Source organism: Pipra filicauda, unplaced genomic scaffold (assembly GCF_003945595.2).
Source record: "Pipra filicauda isolate LSUMZ 115617 unplaced genomic scaffold, ASM394559v2 scaffold33_size4404698_pilon, whole genome shotgun sequence".
NCBI lineage: Eukaryota > Metazoa > Chordata > Aves > Passeriformes > Pipridae > Pipra > Pipra filicauda.
In genome coordinates this window covers 832,135-855,392 of record NW_024104465.1, presented here as the reverse complement: position 1 = coordinate 855,392, position 23,258 = coordinate 832,135, and the positions used below count along the sequence as shown (strand labels likewise).

Below are 23,258 nucleotides of genomic sequence, written 5' to 3'. Positions count from 1 at the left end.
TCTCTCCTTTAGCATTACACATTCCCGTGGCATGATCCTCACACAGGGATGGGGAAAAGCTGGCCTCTCTCCTTACACCAACACAGGTGAAACAGTAAAGAATATTATGGCCTGGGGACAAAAGAGAAGTCAACTTCCTAATTATCCTTTGCTTTTAATCACTATCTGATGGATTATTCAGAGGTTTTACTTTAAAAAAAACTAAAAAAGGTGCAGTTCTCAAACTTTAAAGCTGGCCCAGACACTGAGTTATCTGGGCCTTGTGCAGAAGAACAGGAATAACACATACAACCAGTTTGCTTTTCTGTGATCTTTCATGTAGGGCTAAATGTAGCTGATTTTTGTCAGCTTTAAAACAACTGCGCCCATCAGTGCCTTGTTCTGTGCTTTTAACCCAGAAAAACTGTCTCAGCAGTCATTTTACTAGTAAGCAGATGAAATAAATTGCATTGAAACATGGGGAAGGGTGTCCTGCAGCACCCACTTGGAGCTTCTCTCTTGCCATCCGTCACTCCTTTCAACAGCAAGATGCCAAGGCAGCTGCTGCATTCTTCCTTTTGGGAAGGACAACTGAGACAAGAGCTCAGTTTTGTACCATGTAAAAAACAGAGAAGTTAAAGAAAGAATTGGAAAACAGTCGACTTGCAGCAAGGAGAAACTTGAAAAAGAATGTGCTGGCACAGACTCAGGCTGTTGGCTATGGAAGGTCATTAATCCCCTGTAGGTTAAGCAGCTTTTCCATGACACAATACACATTATACAAGTATGTGCAGTGGGGCCAAAACTGTGTTTTCTTTTGCAACACCTAAGTGAGTGACTTTAAACAATCAGACTGCAGCTGTATGGGAAGCAGAGCTGTGAGCAAGATATGTACTGATACACCTGAAAATTTGAGATCTGAGGGGGAATGCTGTGAAGGCACACAGAGCTTAGCTCAACATCTTTGCTGCCACTCCCTCTGCCAGAAGGGACCAAGAGAAAAATCACCTTCATGACTGTGAATAAATATTGCAATAGCTGGTTATGGAGAATGTGCTTCAGTATATATTGAATTTTAATCTGCATACCTGTTCTTCTGGCTGTGAGTTTACCAGTTAAAAAAGACATGAAGAACATGAAGCTGAGTCATGTCCTATGCCAAGTGAGTTCCTGTTGTGTATCAGACACAGAACAGGTATTAACATTCAGGTAGTCAAACCCCTTTACTCCTGCACTGTGTCCTGGGGGAAGCCTCCATGTTTTAAGCAAACACTAAAGAACTTCTAAGGATTCAGATTTAAAAAAACCAGTCAAATCCTAAATTCACGTTCAGAGTTGTTTATTTAAAGGACCTCATCACAAGTACACACAGAAGCCACTAAAACCACTCAGCTTCATCTCAAATGCAGAGTTTCTGAAATTATGACCCCAGAAACGATGGTTCCCACTCAACATGCTGCTTCAAGATGGGGAGAGCCAAAGTTCTGGCTGTAGTCAGGACCTTTAATCTTCATAACCGGTTGGGAGAGCGTTAACATGGGGGTTGTGAAACAGGGTATGGTTCCCATCACCCCAGGGGAAAGGCTGTTGAAAGAAGAGAGAGAAATAAGCCAGTGGCAGCTCCCGAACAATCAGCATCAGAAATAAGCAGCAGTCCAGACTCAAACATCAGGATGAGGGGACACAGCCTCAAGCTGTGCCAGGGGAGGTTCAGAGTGGACATCAGGAGAAATTTCTTCATGGAAAGGGTTGTTAAACATTGGGATAGACTGCCCAGGGAGGTGGAGTCACCATCCCTAGAGGTGTTTAAGGATAGACTAGACACAGTACTCAGTGCCATGGTCTAGCTGACAAGGTGGTGTTGGGTCACAGGTTGGACTTGATGATCTTCGAAGTCTTTTCCAACCTATGTGATTCTGTGATCACACAGCTTGACAGGCTGGAGAATTAAGCAAGCTGGCATCTGCTCCCAGGCTGTAGGAAGCAACGGTTGAAAAACTGTCTCCTTTAGCTGGGAGCCACGGTCTCTGAAGAGCAAGATCTTTGCTCTTGCTTAAACATCTACTGTTGTGTTATCAGACACAAAAACAGGTATTAACGCTCAGGTAGTCAAACCCTTTTGCTCCTGCACTGTCTCCTCTGGGAAAATATGAGGACTCCAGTTTTGAGAATCTGGGATGTCCTCTGTTAGCTTTTAGCTGTGTATTAGTTTAACTACAGCAGCTTTAGGACTGAAACGTTTTTCAGCAGGACATTTTTAGGAGGATCACTCGGGGGTGGGAAGAGCTGTGAGAAACTCTCTTACTGCCTCAGAAACAAAGCCCTGGGGTGAGATCGCGGCTGTGTATGCACGGCACCTCACTGAGCAGATGGGAAAGCAAGAGGTGCTGCAGTGAGCTCAGACACAGCAGCCGCGAGGAAAAGAGGGCTTTCAAACAGCGCAGAGGTACCTTGGTCCTGATCCGGAGATGGGCGTAGGGCACGAACTCGGGCCTCTCGTGGTGTTGCTGCGACTTCAGGTAACAGTTCAACATACACACGCCCACGCCGGGCAGCGCCACCACGAAGGTCAACATCCTCCAGAGCTTAGCTGGGCGGGAGAACAACCACCGCTGCCATCAGCGTCAGCGACCCCAGAGCGCCTCAAACGCAATTAACGCGCTAACGAGGCGCTCACGAACACTGCCGAGGCTGCCCTGGCTCCGCGGGGCCCACACCGAGCGCCGGCCCCGCCCCGCTCCCGCGAAGGGCAGCGCCCGTTCAAGGGCAGCGCGGCCCCGGCCCCGCCCTCGCCCCGCACGGCCCCCGTTACCTCCGCCGCCCTCGTGTGCCGCGGCCGCCATGCCCCGCGCGGGCGGGGAGCGCGGGCCGGCGGCGCCGAGCAGCCCCCGGGACACCCTCGCCAGCGCCGCCATGTCCTCCGCGACCGCTCCCCGGCACCGGAACCGGAACGGAGCCGAGGACCGGCCCCGCCGACCTTGAGTCGGGCATGTCAGCGAGGGCGGGCTGTCCTGAGGGCGGGGCCGGCGCCATTTTGGTGCTGAGGGCGGGGGCGGGGGGGGGGCCGGTAAGGGGGAAAGGTGGCGGAGTCGCAGCGTCGTTCGGACACAGAAACACAGAGTGACAGAATTGTTTAGGTTGGAAATGATCTCTGGGGTCATCGAGTCCAACCTGCGACCCAACACCACCGTGTCAGCCAGAGCAGTGCCGCGCCCAGTCTTAACACTTCAGGGACGGTGGCCCCACCGCCTCCTTGTGCAGCCCGTTCCAATGTCTAATCATCCTTTCTGTGAAGAAATTCTCCCTAGTGTCCAACGTAAACCTCCCGTGGAACACCTTGAGACTGTGTCCTCTTGTCTTGCGTTTCCTGGGAGAAGGGACCGACACCCCCAGGTAATTGTAGAGAGCAATAAATAGTTTAGAGTGTGAAAAGTTCTGGCGCTGTAGGGATGTCCCAGGCGTGAGGGGATCAAAGGGCCCCTGGAACGGGGCAGTTCTGTTACCACTAATGTGTCTTTGTTTATTTGGATTCCTGGAATGATTCCACAGAAATAATAACATCACTTGAATAAACACAAGACTTCAAGGGAAAAAAACATCGTAATTAATTTGCAAATGTCTAGATCCTGTTTTAGTTCTTCATTGGAGCTTGGTGGCCGGCTGGGTGACCTTTGGCAGAAGCCATGTAAACGGAGAGAATGTTTTCAGCACTTAAAACCCCGCAGTAAAATGAGAGGATTCCCATAGCGAGTGTAAATATTTTAACAGTGGGAAAGAAGAGAAACAGGGCTTTGGGGAAGGGACTTCTCAGACCAGACCTTATCACTTGGAGCAGGGCTTGTGTCCAATTTACTGTGTAGCATATAGGAATGGTAAGATGGCCAGGATGTTGGAAGGCTGTTATGAAACACAGCTTGGTATACAACTACTGCTCAGTTGTTTGCTGTATCTTGGCAGTTTAAACTGCTAAAAGTGCTTTGGTTTCTTTGTTATTATCTTTTTTTAAAAAAATTACTATTACCTCTTCCAATAATTTGCTTTCATATTATTTTATTTAATAAGTAATTTCAAGAACAGTTTTGCTTTCATACTGAAAGGAGAAATTATTCCCACGTGGCACCGTGTGTACCTACAGAACTGCTCTTCTGTCTTCACTGATAGGATGTATTTTGTACAGGACAGCCCTCAAACCACTGCAACTCACCATGTGCATGCACACCTGCTTTGCTAAATCCACACTGGAGGTAGATTTTGCCTTTCCCCACCTTCATCCTTTGGATTCAGGTTTATGAGATGTCTAATATCAGACTTTTAATTTAAAAGGAATTTGCATGTGGTTTTTTGGAGGGAACAGAATATCTGAGAATTATTTTGTACAATTTTTCAGTGATGAAACCAAGATTAAGTTCTCTATCCTAAAGCAAACTTGTAGCAGGAGCTACGTAAACAAAACTGCTTTTGTGTGTAGCAAAAAACTTTTAAGTAAGCAACAGACACTAATGTTTACAAATGAGAGAAAACAAAGGATCAGCAAAACAAGCAAACTTCTGTCTGGGATGAGGAAAAGTTCTCTTAGCACAGCTGCTCCAGATGCCCCTTGTGGGCACTTCTACCCACAGAGCTGCAAGAGGCGATTGAAAATGGGGTTTGGTCTGCCCTGAACCTGAGTGTGGTGGCAGTTTCATTACAGCCTGAGTGACATTGGTTTCAAATGGGTGTATCTTAGTCTTTATCATCCCAACAGCTGCGATTAATCTCTGTATGAGGTGTGTCAGGACTCCAGTGGCTCTGATTCACATCTCATTCAAATGTAGAGTAAATTAGGAGTGGCTGCTGGGAGACACAAAAGATTCCATGTGAATAATTTCTTCCAGCTGAGGGAAGACAGGCAGGTATTTGAGGAAACCTAGATATTTTAAGAGTATTGTGAACAATGTTTTGACGTGGTTATGTGAAGTAAGTTTAACAGTGCAATATGTGATGGTTGTTATCACTGTGATGATTGCAGTCCTCCTGACAGCGTGTTTTTACAAAGGTGTGGGGAAAAGGAGTGAAAAGTCAGCGCTGGCTCTGCAGCTCTGTCTGGATTATTGACCCATGGCATGGGAACCCTCTCTTGTACTCACTGCTGTGCCCTGCTGCCTCACAGAAAGGGGGTGTTTTCCCAAAACTGCCTTATCTGAGGGCCTTGAGCTTGATTTAGACACTTGCTTACTATCTTTAAAAATCTGGGTCTAAATCCAGTATTTTGAGCAAGTTTCAACACGTACATTTTTCCAAAAAATCCAGCATCCTGGGAGCCCTTTGAGTGCATAAATGCTACAGAATTAGCCCTGAGAAGGAAAATAAATATATATATATGTCTATAAAGTGCTGGTAGCCAGACACTTAGAGGAAGAAATTTCAGTGTGGTGGTGGGGCAGGTGGAGGTCAGGCCAGAACTGCCCTAACCTGACTTGGCTGCCCAGTATCTGTCTCCTGCTGGATGTGCAGCAGTGACATGTGGCAGTTTGGGTCCTGTCACTGTTCATTTTAGCAAAATTTGAATGATTGCAGTGAGCTGGTAGAGGTGGAGTTCAGTAGAGGTCAAGTTGACTCACTACACCGAAAAAGAATGTTTGTGGCACAAAAGCAAGTTCGAGTTTGTATGGACTGGGCACAGAAATGCTTGTGGAAGTAGGAGGCTTTAGCTTTCAGGTAATGGCCCTGTACTGAGTTTTGAGAGAGGGAGGTTCCACTACGATTCAGAATCAAAGGCCACTTTCCAAAGACTCGTTTTTCACCTTCCTTTTTCTTTTTTTTTTTTTTTTTTTTTCCCAGCCGAAGCGGTGGATAGCAGAGAGGAGGGCACGGATAACAGCGTGAGCCGCCGATGAGATGGGATGGATCCCAAGCGCTCGGAGCAATGCCGGCCCGGCCCGCCTGGTGGCAAACTGCTTTCACTGGAAGCGCTTCTCCGTTCAGCAGGTCTGGGAACAACAAATGCGCTCTCTGGGATTGGAGACTGTAATCTTATGCCTCTGCGTTTCCAAGTTTTCAGGCTCATCCCTCTCGAACAGAAACGTTCCCTCCATCAGATACTGTCTTAACAAACGCTGAGATAGACAGAAGTGCTGCAGAGATAGCGCCTGTGTCTCAAACTTCACAGAGTTTCTGCGGGCAAAAGTTTCCTTCATCTTCTCCCTGTAGTCGTGGAACGGCAGAAATCAATATTCTGACATCTGTAAATCCTTTGTTCCCCTTTTCACCAGGGCTTTATCAGCTTTGGGAGGGAGGGAGGGGGGAAAGAGGGCGTTGAGAGAGCCATTGTCCCTTCTCTCGGGAATGATCTGGAACTACTATGCAAATCTCTATTTGAAGACCCTGGGAACTGGGGGAGGGCTTTAGCTGCGATCTCAGTGGGAGGGGAGCTCTGCATCCCTGCTCACACACTCCTGCCTAGTGCAAGGAGCGGGGAAGAGTCTTTTGAACGGGCAGAAGAGACATTTTGTGCTTTGTGCGCTCCTGTGAGGCTTTGCACTCCTTATGTCTCCTGCTTTGTGCCTTTTTTTTCTGCCTGATTTTTCTAAATGTTTGCATAAGAATTGGGGAGGGGAGAGACCCGAGAGCTGCGATTATCAGGGATGAAGTCAGAAGGGTGCAGGGTGCAGCACCTCTCCTGCCCCTCTCTCACCCCCTGGAGTCTCCCACCAAGTAGTGGAGCAGCTCCAGTGGTTCTACCACATGTACATCCCGACTGCTGGTGTTAGCACAGGGCATGGGCACAGTTTCAGTAAAGCAAATGATTCAGCTGGTCAGAAGGAGTGGAGTGGAATAGTTTGCAGTTCTCAAATTATCACGTTGTAGCCAGGTCTTAAAAAACTGCCTCTTACAGGGACAAAGACCCACAGAGCAGAACCTGCTTTGTGAAGCCCTGTGGTCTGTCCCGTTGGCTCCGTTTCACCTGTTTTTTATTAGGGCAGGGTCACACTAACTGCCAGCTTCCTGGAAGTTGTGTAGGGTCCTCCTTAGGCCTCATGGAAGGGGAGATATCCTGTGCAGCCACATGGATGGATGAAGAGGACAGTGGGGGAGGGACAGTAGAGATCCATATCTAGGCATTTTTGTGTTTATAACTACTGATGTAAAAGCAGTCACAGTCCTTTTGATTTTCAGACCTTCATTTTCATGGTGTCAGTCTCAGTGTTTATCTTTCAAACTGTGAGGAGTTTTGTGTTACAGAAAACTAAAAATTACTTTTGAACAATGACAGCCCTGGAAAATGCAACACTTTTCTCTCTCTCCTGGGCAGCTGAGAAGATGCAGCCATTTAAAAATCTCACCTTCTGTCAAAACCATAGGAACACATGCCCTGAGACCTGATTCCCTGTTACCTCCCACGTTATAGCCAAAGCAATGCAAACCACTGGTGTTTGTTCTGCAAGTACTTTACTGCTTTGTGGAGGGAAAGTGCATCACAGTCGTGCTCTCACCGGCTCTCCTTTTTTCCATGTGTAACTCCAGAGTGACTCAGCTGACTTGGGTGAACCCCTGGAACTGTGCTAGCTGGAAACCAGCCTGGACATGCCCTCTGGCTCCTGTAAGTGCTCCCAATACCTGTGCACACTCCTGCATCCCTGCAGATACTTTTCTGAGGACACTTGTTTGCAGGGGGGCTGATGTCTGAATGCACATTCTTCTCACCCACGCCTCACATGCAAACACACATCCTCGAGTGCACACAGCCATGCCCTTTCTCTCATACACATTTGTGCACATACACAGATCTTTTTGAAAGCTCCTGTTTTCAGAAAGGTTTTATTTATAGGTCCTGCCTGGTTGTGAATGTGAAAGGGAGAGAGTCCCTCAGAGAGTTCCTTTCATGTGTAAATCAGCCTAGGCTGAGAGCATTGGGGTCACTGAGAGGAGGATTTCACTCTTAATTACTCAGAGAGAAAGCAGGCAGGGGACTTTCTCAAACTAATAGGGTTGTTCTCTGCTGGGGAAAGCAGCTTGAGACGCCCAAACTTCTCTTGCATCAGACTTCAGGCTCTGATTCACAGGCCTCTTCTGCCAGTAGCAAGAGCTGGTGTCTGTGTGGCACTTGGAACAAACAGTTCAGCTTCCAAAACAGCTTACTTATTAAAGATGGTTATGTTCACTCTGATAATTGGGTATTCTTTGGAGACCAGCAGAAGAACTGACCTAGCTTCCTTTGGTTTTATGCCACTTTTATTGAAAAGGATATTAGTTAGTGATACTTATATCTGTGATTCCACCTGAGGACCTCAGTACTCTTCCAGACCTGAAGGCTCCCACCTCTCTGCCAAGCAGAAAAATAGTGTTGTCTAGAGATTAGTCCAGTGAGTAGGACTCTGAAGTTGGACTTAAAACCAGCACTGAATTCCCAGTTCAGCCACTGAACACCTTTGTGTCCTTAGCGGTGGAACAGGGTAATCTTCTCTTTAGAATGGGGCTCTTAAGAGCAGAAGTCTTTGGGTTGTGATACTCTTGGTAATAAGGCTGCAAGTGCCAGGGTAGAGGTGGGTGATGAGCGTGTCTGGAGAGATGTGTCTTTTTCCTGGGATGCAATGCAAGCAGGGGGATTCCCCTGCTGAAGTAGCATTATCACCTTTCATCCCTGGACACAAAACTGAGTCTGGAAATCTACTGCAGAGATGAGAATGGCCAGTCACCAGCCAAAAGGTTGTCTACAGGGGCTGCAGGACCTTCTTGAACACCTGCACACTAACAGGAGGTGTAGCTGTCAGTGGTTTCAGCAAAGAGATCTGTGTTGTCAAGTGCACACTCACACACAGGCAAGTGTGTTTTCTGACTTCAGCTGACAAAGCTAAACTTACACTCTCGTCTTTACCTCCTTTTCATTCAGCCTCTGCTTTTCTGTACAGGAAATAAATGTGTTGAGGGCTGAACGTTCCCAACCCATGCACCAGCAGCCTCCTGGGAGCCCTGATTTGGGATTCTTGGAGCTGTGTTAGTTGGGCTTGCCTGGGAAGGCAGAGGGTTTAGTCCAGGAGCACCTGTTTGAGGATGCCCAGCAGTGGTGGGAGCCACGGGCAGATGAGGTCAGCAGTCTGAAGTGTCTGCAGAGGTCAGAGGGAAGCGAATGGGTCATTTCTCTTGCAAATGAAGAGCTGCAGCCTGGAGCAGCCTTAGCAGAGCCCAGCATGTGGGTCCAGGCTGTTCCTTTTATGAGCTGATGGAAATGGGGCCCAAAAGGACTTCCCTGATGGAGTTCTATCACAGCCTTTGTTATCTTTCCCTCCTGCAGCATGCACTGGGCATAGAATATGGATTGGGGGTTATCCTGGCTACCAGCACAGTCAAGGGGATGAAGGCTTTATGGCTGCCTAGAAAACCTTAGGCTGCAGAGCATCCTTATTGCCATTCCAGGAGGAAAATCTTGGTTTAAGATGTAGAACACATGTATATTTCTGCTTTAGTGCTCCCTTCTACCTAATCTACACTAAAATGAGTAAATCCAAGGGCTGCTTTAAAATAATGCACATAACTGAGTAAGGGATTGAAAAGCCTGGATTCTGTTCTTCCTTCTGGTGGTAAACTGTCAGTTACTTTGACAATACCCTGTGAATGCCTATGCCTCACTTTTTCTGCCAAACACTGGAGAAAGATAGTGTATTCTTTTTTCTAAAACATTTTGAGGATTTTAGGTACAGAATGCTTTATATATACAAAATGTTGCTGTTAGCACCGTCTATCAGTGAAATCTCTTTTAGTCTGCTTTTATGCAATAATGTTACTTTCTCTGAATTGTTGATTTAGAATTAATTTTAATGTTGTGTAAACAATGTCAGTTCTCTCTTAACCACTTGCTCTTTTGCTTCTTTGCAGACCACCGGGGAACTCCCTTAGCTGTGACATTATAATGGGAGGTGGAGACACCTCGAGGAGAGGGTCGAGACAGACAACAGCAATTACAGTCAATAACATCTCTGACTTGCCTCAGTTACAGGTTTGTGTGATCTGTGCATGCCATCTTTCCTATGTACAGGTATCTACAGTGAGGCAGGACATGAAAATAACTGTTTCCCATGTAGGAACTTTGAGAGCAGCTTCGTTTTATTATTATTGTCTTTTCACAGCCTCAGATAGAGTTGGGCAGGGTGAGGGGTTTAAGGAAAGGCAGCTAAGGTTGTAATAAATGTACTCAGGGTTTCCCCTCACTGCTGTGATGTCACAGCCATGACAAGCATCTAGAAGTTAGAACAGTCCTGGGACTGCCAGAGCTTACACTAAAGGGAAAATTAACTTATGTTTAGATTTTACTTTTCAACCTCTGCTGTGTGTGCAGGATTGTTTTTTATGGCTTTCATCTCTGTTTTCCTTTAGAAACCTCAGGAGAACTGTCCACCCTTCAAATCTGTTTTGATGTGTTTTAAATGCATGACATGGAGCACAGCCACTCTCAGCAGATTGCAGAAAGAGGCCATCAAACCATAACACATATTCGGAGGGGTGAGCTTGTTCTTTATTTCCTAGAAGCATCAGTCAGGTTTACACCACTTTGTGTAGGAAGAGCTGCAGGAGAAGATGAATGTTCCTGAGGGCTCAGAGGCAGTTTCATGTTTGGGGTAAGGCTGAGGTTAGCCATGGAGCCCGGGTCCAGGCAGTAATTTGACAGCAGACATGGGCACACAGTAATGCAGGCTCTGAAAATCGCAGGAGCCTGCTGAGTTATTGTGAGCTGGAGGAGCTTTTCTGTTTGTGGGCACATGGGTCTGCCTGCCTCACATTGTGCAGACATAACTGAGACATAAAGGAGGCTGGCAAATTGCAGAACACTGATGGAAGGGGGGGCAGGGGGCTGAGGAAGAAAAGTTAAGAGTTCGAAGACAAAAGGCTCAAGCCTAGTTGTGAATTCCTAGCAGGTAGTTGGTCTTTAAATGAAAGCATTTGTCAAGTAACTCACTGATTTAATGTGGGAATTGGATAGATATCTGCAAAGTTTTTTGCACCGTCTGCAGTGTGATTACAGGACATATAACAGAGAAAGAAGTTTTACTTTCTCCCAAGGTATGTATTTGTTCATGTACCTAAAATATATAGGGCAGGCAGTATAGATGACATCATAAAAAGTGAGGCACACATGATACATATAGTGTTTCCACAGATTGTGGCTGATTGCAAATAAGGCCTGTAACTTGCTTTCCTTCTGGTAGTGCCCCATCATACCATGAGCACCATTGTTGGATTACCCAGGGCCTTGCCTTGGCCACACTGTGGCTGTTGGTCTGTATCCCCTGTCCCACAGAGCCTCCTGTTTTACCTGGGCAATGCAGCTGGCATTTCCATTACGAGCAGCTCCTTTCTTTCACCTGTGTTATCTCCTGTCGCTGCTCTGGGACCTCAGTGTCATGATGGAGTGCCTTGGCTGTGCTCAGCAGTGGCTGTGATCAGGCTGCACGTCTGTGCTATGCCCATCACCAAACTGCTGGGACAGATGCATTCCACAGAGCCCAGCCAGCAGCCCTGTCTGGGCAGTGTGTAACCCCTTTTTGTGCCTGTTGGGACTCCGTTAGGGAATGTAACAGGTTGGTAGGCAGTCCCCCTTTAGCTGATGCACAGCCTTTTAGTATTTTTAGATTGGACCATTATTTCAAGTTTGGTTTTGTCTATTTGTTTTGTTTTTTAAACTTTCAAAAGGCTCTTCTTGAGCCTTGAACCATTCCTATGCTGGAGCCCTGTGAGTTAATTACTAAGGACTCACAAGTTGTTGATAGATGCGTGCAGAAAGTAGCTACATGGTTGGTCATTCCAGTAAATCATTGGACTCTTCATGAATTTAATTCTGGTCTTTTCCTTAAAAGCCCTCTCCCAAACTGGACACAAGACAATGGACACCAGCAGGCACAGCTCCCAGTGACTAGGATATTGTCACATATCCAAAAGCCTGGTGGGAGGAGCAGACATTAGGTCTGAATTCATCCTGGCAGGGAGATTTGGCTGAGAGAGAAGGAAAAGAAGGTCAGAGGCAGCTCCAAGGAAACGGCTTTGGTTTAAAATGTTTCATTAGAGTTTTCACACTGGAAACATAAAGTACAGGAATACAATTGCTTGGCAGAGAAGCCACATTTAGTAGCAGTCCTGTATACATTCACTGCTCTGTATGGAAGGAGACACAATATATCCCTGGCCACCTCAGCAAAAGTACAGGTTGCTCTTTGGAAAGGTGACTTTTTTCCAAAATAGCTTACGTAATCTGGAGAATTTTTTTAATCAATATTGATAAAAGATGTTCTTTTTTTCAGCAGACCATTGCTCTCTACTTTATCCACTCAGCCTTTCCAGGGCAGACTGCCTTTATCTAAGCAGTGTATCAATGTCAGTCCAGCTGGGAACACTACTGGGATGCTCACCTCCTGTTTTTTCCCTTCCCCTGTCTGTCTGTCTTTGATTTCTCCAGTTGTAATTCAATAGGATAATCAGGGATACCCTTTTCCAAAGGGTTAGTCTTTCCCTTTTGATTCAACAAGCTCCCTTTTTGAAGACAGTTGTTACCTGCCACTTGGGCTTTGTTGCCTCAGGATGTTTCACCTCCCCATGCAGGCACACTTACCTGTGAGACCTGCCAGTGCAGGGCTATGGCAGATGTCACCAGGGAGGAGGTAGGAAGTGGGTATCAGTGTATCTCATCTGTTTTCTTCTTTTGGGACATAGCTTGACCGAAGAACTGAGTAGTTGAAATGTCACAGTTGAACATTTTGTGGTGTGGATGGATTATTTTTTAAGGGAAGCCAGGATTAGTGTACATTTGGGTTTTTTCTGGTTTAAAATACAGGTGAAAAATTTGGAGGGGCTTTGTCATTACATCCCAATGGCAGTTTTAAGTTTACTCTGACTTGGAAAGGAGGATTTCCCAACAGACTGGCAAAACAAAAGCACACATATAGTGCCCTGCAGAGGTCATTCCTGACCAGACCCTGAAACAGCTGAAGTACAGATTGCCATTATTTCACACTTTCAACCTGTGTGGCATATTTGTACCCAGGTTCTTTTGTCAGCACTTCCAATAATTTTTACGTTCTCCACTGGCTGTGCTGGGCAGTGTGTTGACAGTGCCCTGGGTGCACCAGCTGACTTCACAACCTCTTTTCCCCGTCCTACAGGTTTGGCTGCCTGTGCTCAAGGTCTGTCATGATATGGTGGAGTGTAATCTGGGATCAGAGATGTATGCCAGAGAGCTGGGAGAAGCCTCCTGAGGCCTCTGAGCCATGGCACAGAGCTGCCCTTGTCCTCAGTCCTCATCTGGGATAGGCTGCAGGGTATCTGTGCCTGCCTGTGGACCTTGCTGATCCTGACTTGACTTCCTGGCTTGGCCTCAGACCTGGGCTCGCTGAGCTCTTGGCTAAATGTGGTCACTCTCACCAGAGTTCTCTGCTGTTCTTGCTTGATCACTGTGCCCCTGTGCCCGTTTACACCGAGGTCCTGTCCCTGCTGTCCTCCCTGCCAGCACTGCTCCCCTTTGCTCCTGGGGCTCCCCAGGCTCCTCCACAGCTGCTGCTCTGCCCAGCTCCTGGCATGGACCGCAGCACCTCCGTCTGTCTGAGAGGGCATGAGCAGGGATATGAGAGGCATTACTGCTATGACCATAAGGAACATGTGGCATTAGCTTTGCCTCCCTTCAGCTTCCCGAAAAGCCAAACCGAAATCCGGGTCTGTCGGCACGAGCCCGGCCTCCGGGAGAGCAGCCGGCAGGAGGAGCTCGCCAGACACGTCATGGATCATTCCCAGACAGTCCCAGCCGCATGTTTCAAGGGCATCGCTTTAGATCTGCCTTCTTGGGACTTCCTTGCAGACAAACCAGCAGCAGCAGAAGACAGAGGAAACTTCGTGGCATTGCAACCGAGCAGCCTCAGTGATTTATTCTAATTTTTTTTTTTAGACTTCTCAGGTTGTTTCTCCCACTGCAATGCCTTTGTCTTTATTTCAGAAACTTAAGGTATTCGTGAAGATGTTTGGGATGCCTTTTGGTCCCTGGCAGTGGCCAATTGTTTTATCTTCCAAGAAAGCTAGTGTAAGATTTTATGGACAGCATCCAAACCACAGAGTAAAGAATTCCAAAACAATGTTTGTCTTTGCATAGGAAGATATCTTCCTGGAGTCCTCGTGACCTCTGAGGGGACCTGCAAGCAAAGAGCTCTGAAATGTATCAGCACCACTCTGAATATGGGCCTGACAAAGTTATTCAAACAGCTCTGTCTCCCTGTATGCAGTTCATCTTTGTCTTCTGTGAGAAGCAGATACAGAGGACAGTAGTCACTCTTTTGCACAGCACAGTGTTTTCATCAAGTAGGTGCAAAGTGTCACCCTGCTTCTTCAGGCCAGTCCTGCAGCCCTAAACTTCGCAGGCTCCATGGCCATACCTTTGCACCACCTTTAAAAAATAATGAAGATTAATTTTTTTAATTGATGAATTCTTTACTTTTGTAAGTCTGGCCCTCATTTAGTTACTAAATGGGAACTAGGTGCCTTCTGGTCCTGAATGTGGCTGTAATAATTATTTTGATTCTTACTGTGCCAGAAACTATTCTAATGCATATCAGCGTAAATTAAGTCAATAGAGATTCTTCAAATTTATCCTGGTGTTCAAGAGAATGGAATTCATGCACTTCAATTTACAGCTTATTAAGTGATCAGAATTAATGAACTTGCAACGACCTTTTCTGTTCTTGTTTACACGTTTTCTTCCTATTCACTCATAATGTACATGATTTAGAAGAAGGAGAGTTGAAAAGGCAGCGTGTGGGTCAGATGTGTCCCATGGAGCACAGCATTGTGCTTCAGGCTTTAATCATATCTGCAAAGCTGTGATGTAGGAATGGCACCTCTGTTGATCCACAGAAACCCAGCTCGATTTTCAGAACCCTCTCTGCATTCTGAAGGCTAGAAAAATATTTGTACTGAGGAACAGGGAAGTTGTGTAATAGATGCAGAACAACTCCTCCTCCTTTTTTCTTTCAATGAAGTACTGTATTTCAGTCTGGAGATTGGGAATCATGCAAACCATCAGATCCACCTTTTCTTTTATTCAGGGATCTAGAAATCACTTGGGATGTCACCAAGAAAACCTCACATAAACCCTGTTTTTCCCAAGATCAATTGGAGGTTATCCCACTGTGGTTCATTCAGCTCAAGGTTGGAATGATGAATGTTTCCCTTTGGTTTTCATAATGTCTTAGGCTAAACTTGTGAGGCTGTGTGCTCATCTGGATATTGTTTCTGTCTCACTTCATGGAGCAGGACAACTTCTAAATGTTCCATCTGATCAACTGCAAAAATTTCAGACACTTCCTATTATTCATGTGAGAGAGAACACCACTAATTTGTGAAAATACTAGGAAATCAAAAACGGAAAATTGGGAAGCAGATACCGCTGCATTTGTAGATGAAGCAACTGAGTGATAGCTCTTGCATACCAATACCTTTATCTCATCTCTGTCTATCATTCTAGAAAAGTTATCATGTGAGCACACTCAAAGATCTGTCACCAGATAAATACAGGGCTTGTATGCAACCTTTGCAGAACTGGAGGAGAATGGAGATCCAAAGTTAGAAGGAAAAAGGATGAGGAACACACAGAAACCTCGATGTGAGGGAGCTCAGGTCACCCTGCTAGAACAGTATTGTAAGTGTGCACAGGAACACTGATAGTGATATTTAGAGAACCCATTTATTCAGGGAATGGAGGTAGATGGGGCATTAAAATTCTATTGTAGGAGAGAATAAGGGATTCCTGCAGAGGAAAATGGTGGGATCACAGCAACACATACACAACCTGCTCGGGGGCACGCACATCCCCCAGGCATTGGAAGGGGAGCTGAGAGGCCTGGAAAGGTGACATATGAGGCATTTGTGCAGGGGGCAGGAAGTGAGACTTACGGAATAAATCCCTGCACGAGAGAGCAAAATCTTCAAAGGAACAGCTGTAGATGGTGAATTGCCCACATGAAATAAGAAGTAGAGGATGAGCAGCCACCTCACTCTGAGCAGCTCTGATGGCTGCTAAGAGCAAAGAGGGGCCATGGCAGCAGATTGGAAAGGTGGTTTCAAGCCATGTGGGCTGATTCTGGCCATATATGACTTGCTGAAAACCAGAGAAACTGGTTAGTGAGTCGAGCAGGCGACTGGAGCCCAGGGCCGGACAGAGCTCCAAGCAGAGGCACACAAGTACTCACCCTGAACATGCTGCTCCTCCCTGTGCTAGTGCAGAGGGGAGGCATCTCAGGGACTACCAGGCACTCCCTGTGGGTGAAGGTACCATGCAGAGGCAGGTAGTCCCTGGAAGTTGATGTATTCCTAGTTCTTTTTATCTCTTTTTGCTTATGTACCTGCATACCAATGTTGAAAGATGAGAGAGACCCTCAAAGGCAGGTGTAGTGAAGTGACAGAATTGCCACTGAGGATTTGTTAAAACGGGGGAGGAGAGCCCATGGTTGCATTTAAGGAAGGTACAGCACTCTCGATTCACAGGATTCAGCTTTAACTACAACTGACTTAGAAGTCCAGTTGAAAACCAAACACAGCTTAATACAAGGTTCAAGTGCTGCTCTATTTTCTGAATTTGTTAGCTTTTTTCTTCTTCCCTTCTTAGTCCTGGGTGTTCAAGACCACAAGGCAATAACTTAACAGCACTGCTAGTATTTCCACGTTCTGTTTCTTTAAAAAGTTCATGAAAGTTGTCACAATATCCCAGTAAAGCTCTTTCTGCTGTGCTATCTAATCCAAAGTAGTTTGTATCAGATTTATGTTCTGGCAGCTCTGTGATAAACTTGGACTCTACCACATTGCAAACACAAAAGATTACTTAAAGTTGTTGTTATTGAATTTGAAGGACTCTTCTGTTTCATGGATCCACACCCTCGTATCAGGGTTGTGGTCCTCAATGGCTCTGTACCTCATACGTTTATGAATTTAGGCAGACTGGAATGAAGGCATTTCCACTAGTGACAGTTTAATATTTTAGTAGATTCAACCTGTTCTTTGTGTTAAAATGGTGCCTTTTAAAAAACACAGTAGAAGATACGAAGCATTGGAGAATTCAGTGAGGTCTGGTATTTTGGCCAAAGGGTCCTTGATGTGTAAAAGTTAGGTTTCTCCTCTCTCATGTAAGTCTCCTTAAGCCTGTTGTCTCAGTTCATAAGGCTTTCCTGAAACCCTGGATCAACCTCGTGAAGTTCCTAGACAAAGACAGTTATGTAGAAAATTATCAGACTCTCGATTCCCCTGGTGTGAGGCCTTGCAAACTTGAGCCTGAAAACATAAAAGACTGAAACTGTGATGTCAGTCACACCCTCAACACAAAGATTATAGGTGTAACCAGAGGAGGAATTCATTGCAAAACCTCTCTGATCTGAAGTCAAGCAGAGCTCTGGAAACAGCTGCCAAATACTCAAGGCCAGAGACTTCTCATCCTGGGGCCGGTTCATCACCTGTGTTATCTGGTGCTCTAAAGCCTGTTCTATCCCCAGTTTATGGAAAGAGAAAAGGTAACTGACATCCACTGCAAAAGTTGGATTATTTTATTTCTGTGTTGTATTTGGGTTTTTTTTTTTGTTAAAATGAATCTACATTTGGTGAAAGGAATAGTATTTTTTCTTACTATGACTCCAGGAGGAAAAAAACCTGTTTACTATCTCCACACTTCCAAGTGAGAAGTACACCTTATAACATCAAGTGTGCCTTGGAGTTGCAACTAACAGTGACTACCATCACTAATAGTACAATGGTCTGTACTGTCTAACTGCCCCTGGAGCGAAAAATCACTTTAATAATTTATAATTCATCTTTAAATTACATGTCTTGGAAAGGTTATATAGTCCTGGTGTGGGACCATGCAGCCTCATCCCTGTATTGTTTCTGTGCTCGTGACCATCACAATTTCACATGTTCATTATCTAATTCTGCTGACGTTTGTAAAACACTCATGGAACTTGGGGGTTTTCTTCTAGTGTTATATCCCAAACACATGACTCTCTAGCTCGGTGGGACTCTGGTGGAGGGTCACTCTGCACTGCCCTGAGACCTGCTGGAAGTCCAGCTGTGCACAGGCAGCAGTGAACAGGGCAGGGACAGGCACAGGACATGGTGAACTTCTTAGCTGACTTTTGGTTTCCAGCCCCACGCTCTGTACTGTTGTGTTCTGCTGTGAGAATCCTTCAATTCTTCTTCCCTTTGGGTCTTTAATGCTAGCAGATGGAAATCCATCTCAACTTTCAAAAACTCTGAATAATTTATTAAGAACAAAATTGTTGGGTCTGAGAGCTGATTCCTTCTCTCTTTCTTTCTTTCTCCTTTTCTCTCTGCAAACTGCCTTTCAGAGGCAAAGTTTCTAATTACAGGTCAGGGAGGCAGGTTTAATCACACAGCAGAGCCCTTGATGCAGTATTAGAGAGTGTTATTTATACACCTGAATTAATAGGGATGCAGCATTTCAGCTGAGAAGAATAAGGTGGTTTTCAATTTCACTCTTTTTATGTGAAACAAACCACATCAGATTCACTGGGCTTTTTGACCTAAATTATTGGGATTCTTAACTAACCAGTAGCTGCTGTGCAGAGCTAAAAAAGCAAAAAAAAAAAAAGGAAGAATAGACAGAGAACTGCTCACACAGCAGAGGAACAACAGAAGCAGGATATGTTGGAAAAAGCTGGGAGGGGATGGAAAGAGAATAGAGAGAGGAAGCCATTGGGAAAACTGAACAGGGTAGAAATACACACGTGCAGCTGTCTATCCCAAGGAAGACTTTTGGAGGGTGGTAGCATCCACAGAAACTGGAGGGCAGTGTCAGTCTGTTGGCACACACTCAGATACCTCAAAATACTGCCATACTTTTAAGGCCAAGAATAGGAGGGATGGAGATGAAACATGAAGCACATGAGGGGTCCCTTGTACTCGGTGCTGCAGGGAGTGGGATCCCTGCACTGTCAGCACTTAGAGGCACCATCAGCTTCTGCTGGAGGTATCTGTTCTGTAGCACTGAAAAGAAGAGGGGAATCTGGGCAGGATTGCTCCTGCAGTGCTGTGAGCTCCAATGTGACTCTTTTACAGCATCAGAGATGAATTTTCTCTGCTAGATTGGATGTGAAACTCACATTCACTGTGCACTTTCATCTAGTTTTGTCTCTGTCTCTAGCTTGTGTGGTTTGGCTTAATGTTTGGTTTCTGCTTGGCTGCTTGGAAAGTCTGTGAAAATTTCTAGGGGCTTTCTGGGCTTCTTTTTAGGGTGAAGGGTGGGAGACCCGTGCCTCTGCATCTGATTCTCTAAGCTGTGGAATACACTGAGTTGACTGAGATCCTGGTCTCGGAGTCATTGTTTAGGCTCTGTGATAGGTTTGTGTGTCTCCCACTAGGCAGATGTGTTGGGCCACATGATGGGCAAGGGTCCCCAACACCAGGCCTTTCCTTCTACCACCAGTTCTCCTGATGGTGGTTCATGGATGAGGCACTTTGTCCCTCAGTTGCCCTGCAAAGCTGTGAAGCTCACCATGACCTGCCAAACCAACATATCTGCCATCTAAAAATCCTGAAGTGACAGGGAGGGTTACTGTGCTTCAAAATAGCTAAAATGCAGGTTCTGTGTGTATGGAGCAAAGAACAGCAGCGAGGATACCAGATCTTATGCTCAGTATGTGAGAGTTGGCATGGCCTTGAGCTCCTAGAAGCTGCATTTTGCTGTGAGTGGTAGATTTCTAGAAACCATACCCAGCAGTCTGTAAGCTTAGCTTAGAGACAGATGAATGCAACACAGTCAGTACCTGTGTGATGTATTACTTAAGGGAAAAAGGTTATCTACTTTTGTAAATTTACATTCAATCCCAAGATAATTTTTGTTTAGTATACTTAGACTATGAACCTTGTTCTCATGTATGTCTGCAAATCATTACCACGGTGCTGGAGCAGTGTGTGCAGGGAATAGGAACTGATTCACCAGGTCCAGGGTGTCACAGTGCCCTGGCCATTGGATCTGTCAGCCTGGGTCTCCAGCAGTGTGTCAGGATCCAAAACTGGGCTGCAAGCTGGAAAGAAAGTCCATTGCAGACAAGGGGTCAGAAGCCTGAGAGAGCAAGCAGAAGAAAAGTCTTCAGCAGAGAAAGATGGAAACGCTGCTCTCCTGGACACAGTGGGAGCAGGCAGCTATGCTTCCCAGGCTTTGCATTGCCAACAGGGGGTTTTCTACCAGGCTGCCAGGGAGGAGGATGCGAGGTCTGTGTGTGCTCTGCCTGTGACATCCCTGTTATTACTGTCACATGCAGGTGGCTGACACCCGCCGTGACAGAGGCAACTGAGGGCTTCGTGTTGTGCTGTTCCAGACAACTTGTTGGGTGTGTGATAGTCAGGCTGCCCTTCCTGTGGGAGGAGAATTAGAGAGCACTCTTGGTTTTTGGTATATATGTGGGTTTTCTCCTCTGAAAATAGCTGTCTGTTGAAGTGGGAGTATTGCAGAGATGGGAGAGGATTAGCAGTGATGACACGGATGGTCATATTTCAGGGCAAACACCTGTAAATCAGTCTAAGCCTCTAAGTAGCAACCTATTAAACTGAGTTCACCTCAGCAGCACTAACACTGTCTGCTCAGGAAGGCTAAGAGCCCTTGGAGTATGGCTGCTGCTACAAGCTTAGCCTGTTACCATCTTTGTACCACTGCAAATGGAGTAGATATGGATGTTTACAGCAGACAAGACAAAAACATTTCAAAGAGGTGATGACATCTTTTTAATACATCTGCATTTCTACTTCTCTCTGCTGCAAACTCATATTTAATAAACTTTGCATAACAAAGTGTTTGGAACACATTTCCTATAGATATATGGCCTAACCACAGAGTATTAATGATTGTTAAGTTACTCTGTGAACAAACACTCTGTACCTGTGACCTGGCTGTGAAAACGTTACCGGGTCACAGAGCTCAATCCAGTTCTCTCAGCAACTTCCAGAGTGATTTCTGACATTACAGTATTTTGTGCCTGGGTTCCACTGTTCCATTATCCTGGAAAATAACATCAACATCACCAAGGCTATGAAGACATATGAGATCTTTGGCTAGTCTGTGTGGGCAATTGAGATTGAATAAGGAAAGCATCTTTGTGTTTTCTGGTATTTAAATCTTCTCTTAGTCGCTCTGCTTTTTATATATACTTACACACACACACTTTTATATAATTTACTTTATATAACTTCACTTATAATTTATGTTGAATATTGCTGTGAAAGAAAATCCAGTCATTTCAAATATTAGGTTTTAACAGTAGTTTATAAGTTTTCTTCTTTTTTAAAGGAAGGCAGCAAAGTTTCGTTATTCTTACTAGCCTGTCACCACTAGATTGGAGCATGGGTTTATATAACATTTTCTTTATTACAGGGATCAGTAGTAGATACTTCAGAGCATGTATCTGATATAAAAAGATGTACAATAAAGAATCACTGTTTTCTCACCTGTAAGGGAATTTTTCTTGAAGAAAAAAGCCTGGCTCACCTGATCATGGCAATTGGGTCAAATTAGGGACTTCTTTTATTTTCTCAGATGTTCTCATGATCCTGCAGACATTGCAGGTGATCCCTTTGCTTCAGGCTGGCTGCTGCCTCTGACCACTCTGCCAGGTAAACACAGATGAGTGTCCAGAACAGTGTGTTGTGAACAATGAAGAGCTCTTGGGTTTTTCTGTTTCTTTGTATTTTCATAAATAGCAAGTTGTATGTTAAAGACTGAGAAATAAGCCTAAGTAGGTCCAGGGAGTCATTAGAGTTATAGATAAACAATACAGATCTCTTGGCACATCTTCACACTGGTTGCTGTCACTGCCTCGTGAGCCTGGGGATTCCAGTGATGCTGATGTTGAGTTTTCAAGAAGGAACTGGGAATAAAGAAATGGGACAGATTTTACAGGGGAAGTGCATTTCTACAATTTCCATACGAGCTCAGTAAAATAACTGCTGCAGATCTACGAGGTTCTTAAAAGCCATCACTTCTTCAGGTCAGTGGCATACACCATTCTCCTAAGAAAATTAAAAATTCGCATTCAAAACAATTTGCATCCAAATAAATCACAGTTAACGTCATCATCCCTCATTTACAGATTCAGAAAGTAAGATTTCAGCAAGGATTTACACGAGAGAGAAAAACAGGAGTCAAATCTTGTATAAGGATGTTTCTGTAAATACGTATCCTGTGTTTTCACTACTGGCTTTGGAGTTTGGCTTCTGGCTTTGGAGTTTGGGAATTACTGGGAACAACTGGTGTGCCTCTGAGCTGCTGCGTTCTTCCCTTCAGGATTGTGCTGTTAGGTCGCTTTCCTTGCTGAAACACTTTGCCCTAGTTTCCTTCCAGAAACAAGGGGTGTTAATTTCTTAAGAAACTTTTGTTAATTGTAATGTAAGCAGTTTTGAGGGAGGGGAAAATCAGTTGTATTAGAAAGAGGATCCAGTTCTGCACGTACAGAACAATGGGGATTTGACTGTGGCAAAATCCTGTTCCCAAATTTTCTTGAGAGTTTTTGGGAAAGGCTGCACCTCTGTGGGAAGGATGGTTGGCCTGGCGAGTTGCTGGCATACAGCTGTTGGTAAAAAAATGCACTCTGTGCCACTGCCTGGGTAAAACACATTTCATTCTCTAGTAGGCATAAGGAGGTGCCAGTGTCATTGAAATTTTGTACTCTGAATAGTTGCTGTAAATTTCATCTGGGCAATATCCCCAATTGTGTGAGATATAATTACATTCAAAGTTCTTTTTAATCATTTATTTGGAACATGTCCCAAGATTCAGCAGTTTTGGACTGGGACAGAAATTGAATTATTTATTATCAATTAGAGGTTGTCAGAGCCTTTGACACCACGTCGAGCTGGCATTGTTTGGTATCTGTATTAATGATCGTATAGATAAAAGCATGAAATTATTGGTTAGAAAGCTTTTATTCCGGGCTGAGAAGGCTAGTTTGCATACTTGGCTGGATGCTTCCCTACACTCACTGTCATTATGGCTCTGTTTAATCAAGTCAACGTTGCCTGTGGAATCACTTGCCCGTAAATTGATGAATTGAGTGTAAGAATAATTCCTCCTAGATGGAACCCAGTTGTGACTTCCCTTGCCATCCCTGCCCAGCACGTTTAGACTCTTCTGCTTTGGCTGTGGTCTGCTACAGACCCTGGAACAATCTTTGTCACATCTGTTCTTTTCTTAGGAGAGCAATTTATTGATGGCTATTGGTGCTATGGAAATGCTGGATGCTGAGCCTTTGTTCCCCCAGGTGAGGGATGGAGCTGAT

The 23,258-nt window shown here is 45.2% G+C and overlaps 1 protein-coding gene and 1 long non-coding RNA gene across 3 annotated transcripts in view; one reads left to right on the top strand and one right to left on the bottom strand.

Annotated features, from left to right (window-relative positions):
* Positions 1-1,301: 1,301 nt before the first annotated feature.
* Positions 1,302-2,921, bottom strand: LOC113984288 (cytochrome c oxidase subunit 6A2, mitochondrial). Its single transcript, XM_027714196.2, has 3 exons — positions 2,792-2,921; positions 2,430-2,569; positions 1,302-1,563 (listed from the first exon to the last, which is right to left on the bottom strand). The coding sequence occupies exons 1-3, from the start codon at positions 2,892-2,894 to the stop codon at positions 1,483-1,485; spliced, it is 324 nt and encodes a 107-aa protein (XP_027569997.1). The 5' UTR covers positions 2,895-2,921; the 3' UTR covers positions 1,302-1,482.
* A 148-nt stretch (positions 2,922-3,069) lies between these two features.
* Positions 3,070-23,258, top strand: part of LOC120323775 — a 44,248-nt gene continuing 24,059 nt past the window's right edge. The window contains exons 1-6 of one of the 2 annotated variants that reach the window (XR_005564606.1): positions 3,070-3,372; positions 5,800-5,946; positions 7,483-7,558; positions 9,832-9,952; positions 10,330-10,455; positions 23,175-23,240. This is a non-coding gene — a long non-coding RNA (uncharacterized LOC120323775). Of the gene's footprint in view, positions 3,373-5,799; positions 5,947-7,482; positions 7,559-9,831; positions 9,953-10,329; positions 10,456-13,106; positions 18,534-23,174; positions 23,241-23,258 lie in introns of those variants that run through there. The other variant, XR_005564607.1, reaches the window with a different exon arrangement.

Excerpts from the sequence above, each read along its gene's own strand:
- LOC113984288 (XM_027714196.2), bottom strand. The coding sequence starts at position 2,894 with ATGGCGGCGCTGGCGAGGGTGTCCCGGGGGCTGCTCGGCGCCGCCGGC. Across the intron at positions 2,570-2,791 it reads GGCACACGAGGGCGGCGGAG|CTAAGCTCTGGAGGATGTTG; the intron begins GTAACGGGGGCC and ends TCTCCCGCCCAG. Across the intron at positions 1,564-2,429 it reads ATCTCCGGATCAGGACCAAG|CCTTTCCCCTGGGGTGATGG; the intron begins GTACCTCTGCGC and ends TTCTTTCAACAG.